Raw genomic sequence first — 4,574 nt, forward strand, 5'->3', positions numbered from 1 at the left:
GTTTCCATTTCAGCTGGGACATAAAACAGCTCAACGTCGTTCTCACCTATTTTATAAACAATTCCATCGCTCAATGAAAATTTCTTAACAGGTCCATGCTCCAATTGTTCTTTTAATTTTCCTATATGGTTGTCCCTGTTTTGTGTTATCTGAAGCTGAAGATTAATGTCGTCGCACTCAATCACGGAAACTATTCGGTCTTTGTTATCACTTTCATGAATTGTCACTATTGGTTCATATTCAAAATCTTGATTAAGCGCTGAAGGATATCTACTTAAGGTGTCCACATGGGACATATATTTTCCACTACGATGTTTTAAAGTGTAATTATAATTTGCTAGCTCTATGGCCCATCTGGCGATATTTGAATGAAGACGTCCCTTTCCTAAACATAAAACTACTGAGTTACAATCTGTTATAATTCTAAACGGAATCCCTTCTAAATAAATTCGAAATTTCCTCAATGAATAGATCACAGCTAACGTTTCCAGCTTGAAACTTTCGTATCTTGCCTCTAGTTTTGTCGCTCTCTGTGAAAAATATGCTGTTGGGTGAAACTTATTGTCATCTTGTTTCTGCAACAAAATTCCACCAAAACCTTCACTACTTGCATCACAATGCAATTCTGTTTCTCGATTTGGATTATACAGAGCTAATACTGGTGACGAAATCAGTTTTTCTCGAAGATATTCAAAAATTTGTATGCATTTGTCTTGAAGCTCAAACTTAGTTCCAGGTTTTGTAAGTTCTTGTAATGGTTTTGCTATTCTTGAGTAAGCAGGAATGAAACGCCTAAAATAAGAGAATAATCCCAAAACCTTTTGCATTTCATGGCGATCTTTTGGCAATGGCAGATGCTTAATGGTTGCTGTGTGTTCACAGTTTGGGCTTATTCCCTTACCAGAAAGGGTATATCCCAAGAACTCAATACTTTCATAACCAAATTGACATTTACTAACCTTAATTTCTAGTCGATATTCTGCGAGAATTCTTAAAACTCTACCTACTGTTATAAGATGTTCGTTCAACGACTTGGAACCTATAGCGATATCGTCCATGTAAACTACTACATTACCTTCGCGAATTAATGGTTGTAAAATGAAATTAATAAATCTCATAAATACTGCTGGTGCATTCATAAGCCCAAAAGGCATTCTTGTGTATTCATATTGTCCGCTAGGTATGACAAATGCTGTATACTGCACCGAACTTTCTGCTACTTTTACTTGGTGATAACTGTGTTTCAAATCTAAAAGTGTAAAAATTGTGTTCCCTTCTAATCTCTCTAAGCAGTCGTCTATTAGTGGCAATGGATATCCATCACGAATGCAAATCTTATTAAGCTGTTTGTAATCTACACACATTCTTTTTTTCCCTGATTTTTTCTTAACTAATACTATTGCAGAGCTGTAAGGCGATTTACTTTCTCTTATGAAGCCTTTTTTCAATAGTTCATCTATTTGGGTATCTACTTCTTTCTTCTCCTGATATGAAAGTCTTCTCGGAACAGTGCGTACAGGTTCTTCTGATTTAAGTTTGAGGTTCATTTCATAGTTATGTTGAATTGCTGGAATGTTAGTTAAGTCTGAATAGTTAAGTTTTATCAATTCCATGAATTTACTACGTTCTTTATCAGTTCGCTTTGGGTCGATATTATAGCTGTCCTCTTCTTTTGTTATTTCAATACTATATATATACGGTATATCTAAGTTGGTTCTTTCTAATGATTCACTTGCCATATGCTTTTGCTCGTTATCTTTCAATAAAAGGTCAATGTTATTACAATTCAATTGGACACTAATCTTATTCTCATAATTTTCATCCTTCAATAATCCATTATTATTGATATCTGATAACATCATCTCACTGTCTCTATTTGTCAATACTACATTTTCAATTTGGTCGCTCTCAATGTTCACTAATACTCTATTTTCATCTAAGTCACTGTTCACTAATACTCTATTTTCATCTAAGTCACTGTTCACTAATATTCTATTTTCATCTAAGTCACTGTTCACTAATACTCTATTTTCATCTAAGTCACTGTTCACTAATACTCTATTTTCATCTAAGTCACTGTTCACTAATACTCTATTTTCATCTAAGTCACTGTTCACTAATACTCTATTTTCAATTTCATTTTCAAAAATTAATTTTATTCCATAATTTTCAAGGAAACTGCGCCCCAGAAGGACATTATACGAAATATAGTTGTTTGGTACAACGAAAAATATAAGTTCTTTTTCAATGTTATGAAAAACTAAATTGACAATTATTTTTCCAAAAATGCTTATTCTCGAACCGTTAACTCCAAAATACTCTGTCGGTCTTAGTACACCATCAAAATTTTCATAAGGTATCGCCGAGCGCTGCATCAAATTAATAGCGCTACCGGTGTCCAACATGCCAGAAAGAAATTTAATTTGATACCTGCGTTTTATATCAGTGTAAAAATATACCCCTACCTGATTAACAATAGGAACAAAAATATTGTTCTCCTCTCTGTCGTCCATCGGCGGGTTGCTGGCTGTACCCACGGATCGCTGGGCTGACATAGGCTTCTGTTGGCAATCCTTCACCTGGTGCTGCATGGATCCACACTGGAAACACGATCCCTTCTCCCGCTTAGGTGCGGGACACGATGAAGCATAATGGCCATGTGCTGAACAATTATAGCAGCGCGCCTGGCTCCGGTCATTTCCGGAAGCAGTCATCCCAGTGCGCCTAAAATTCGTCTGGGTACTCTTCCTCAAAGCCTCGTATTGTCGAGCTAGCTCCTTAAGTTTTCCGATGGTCGACGCTGAATACAATAAGGCGATACTGGAAGATCGATCACGAAAACCATCAATGATGAACTGCACTGTCAATTTCTCTTCGATGTCGGCAGGCATAGCAATTTCTTCCATGCGAAGAATATATCCCATTACGGAGTTTTTCTCCGGGTTGAAAAAGGTTTCCTTCAACAGGAGTACCACGTCGGCAGTTGAATTGCTGCGGCCAAAAGTTTTTAGGAAGTTTCCTTTAAACTCGTCGTAAGTCTTTGATTTGTCGACACGCATGAACAAGTCCGCCTCTGTTCCCGCCTTCATCAACATGCGCACACAACGAAGCTTAAAATTGCTGCTTTCGTTCACGCCTCCGCAAATCCGTTCAAAATTCAAGACCCATTCAGAGGCTTCATCATTTTCACTGGCAGAAAAAGGGGCAATCAGTTGCTTGACCATTCGGATGTCATCGGTCACATGGTTGTCCATTACCATTAAGGCAGCCAGTTTCTTCTTTTTCTCAGCAACCCTTATTGCGGCGTCAAGTAATTCTTCTTCTTTCATATCGTCGATCTGCTCATTTTCAGACACTTTCTCCTCCGATTCAATATCCGATTTATTCACCAGACTTTCAGAAACTTCGTCCATTCCACCACTTATGGCAAGCTTGCGAAGTTGCCTTAGTGTTGCGCTGGCTGGAAAAATGATCTCTTTCTCCAGCAACCACTCTACAATTTTTTCTTTGTCAATGTTTGCCATGGTTTCCTCAGCCATTTATAAAATGTGGAAAATACTCGTTGTCGGGGATGCCAGTAGACAAATACTTATGTAGGCAGATTCTTTAAAGGGCTACTATCCCACTTCTGAAGTTATTGGCGCAGAAAGTACACGGATGTTTCGTACTTTTTATGATTTTATTTTACTTAATTCTTTACCAACCACTCTGTCCTGTTGATACCGCAAAAGTGCTCATTGAACCCAGCTCCGATCTCTGGTTCTATTCCGATCTAGTTCTCGCATAGTTCTAGTTCGCAGAACTAGAACTATCGGATGATTATTCATATCGATACTTATTCGGATACTTACGATATTTCGTACTACGTTAATAGTAAATACAATTGTAGATTAACACTAATAATTATAAGCTAGCAGCAAGGTAAATACAAATGTAGGGTTATAATACTAAAACAACCTAACAAAATATAAGCCACACGTCGTTGTATTGTCTTTATTTTAATAAATGGTTACAATAAGTTTCTTTTTATACCCGATACTCAAAATGAGTATTGGGGTATATTAGATTTGTGGTAAAAGTGGATGTGTGTAACGTCCAGAAGGAATCGTTTCCGACCCTATAAAGTATATATATTCTTGATCAGCATCAATAGCCGAGTCGATTGAGCCCTGTCTGTCTGTCCGTCCGTCCGTCTGTCCGTCTGTCCGTCCCCTTCAGCGCCTAGTGCTCAAAGACTATAAGAGCTAGAGCAACGATGTTTTGTATCCAGACTTCTGTGATATGTCACTGCTACAAAATTATTTCAAAACTTTGCCCCGCCCACTTCCGCCCCCACAAAGGACGAAAATCTGTGGCATCCACATTTTTAAAGATACGATAAAACCAAAAACGCAGAATCGTAGAGAATGACCATATCTTTTAGACTGCAGAATCTGAATTGGATCGTATTATTATTATAGCCAGCATCAAGAAAACAATTTCATTTTTCTCGCCCTGTCTCTCTCTAACACACACGTAGCATAGGCGGCTTTGCTTAGAGTAAAACATTAGCGCCTAGATCTCAGAGACTATAA

The 4,574-nt window shown here is 37.6% G+C and overlaps 1 protein-coding gene across 1 annotated transcript; it reads right to left on the reverse strand.

Moving 5' to 3' along the window:
• Nucleotides 1-2,280: 2,280 nt before the first annotated feature.
• Nucleotides 2,281-2,932, reverse strand: LOC113566932 (serine/arginine-rich splicing factor RS2Z32-like). The gene is made up of 2 exons (XM_026994143.1): nucleotides 2,466-2,932; nucleotides 2,281-2,388 (listed from the first exon to the last, which is right to left on the reverse strand). The coding sequence occupies exons 1-2, from the start codon at nucleotides 2,922-2,924 to the stop codon at nucleotides 2,380-2,382; spliced, it is 468 nt and encodes a 155-aa protein (XP_026849944.1). The 5' UTR covers nucleotides 2,925-2,932; the 3' UTR covers nucleotides 2,281-2,379.
• Between the last annotated feature and the right edge of the window lie 1,642 nt (nucleotides 2,933-4,574).

This window comes from Drosophila persimilis, unplaced genomic scaffold (assembly GCF_003286085.1).
Source record: "Drosophila persimilis strain 14011-0111.01,24,50 unplaced genomic scaffold, DperRS2 tig00001284-arrow-arrow-pilon, whole genome shotgun sequence".
Classification (NCBI taxonomy): Eukaryota; Metazoa; Arthropoda; class Insecta; order Diptera; family Drosophilidae; genus Drosophila; species Drosophila persimilis.

Coding starts and splice junctions, on each gene's coding strand:
- LOC113566932 (XM_026994143.1), bottom strand. CDS start 2,924: ATGGGATATATTCTTCGCATGGAAGAAATTGCTATGCCTGCCGACATC.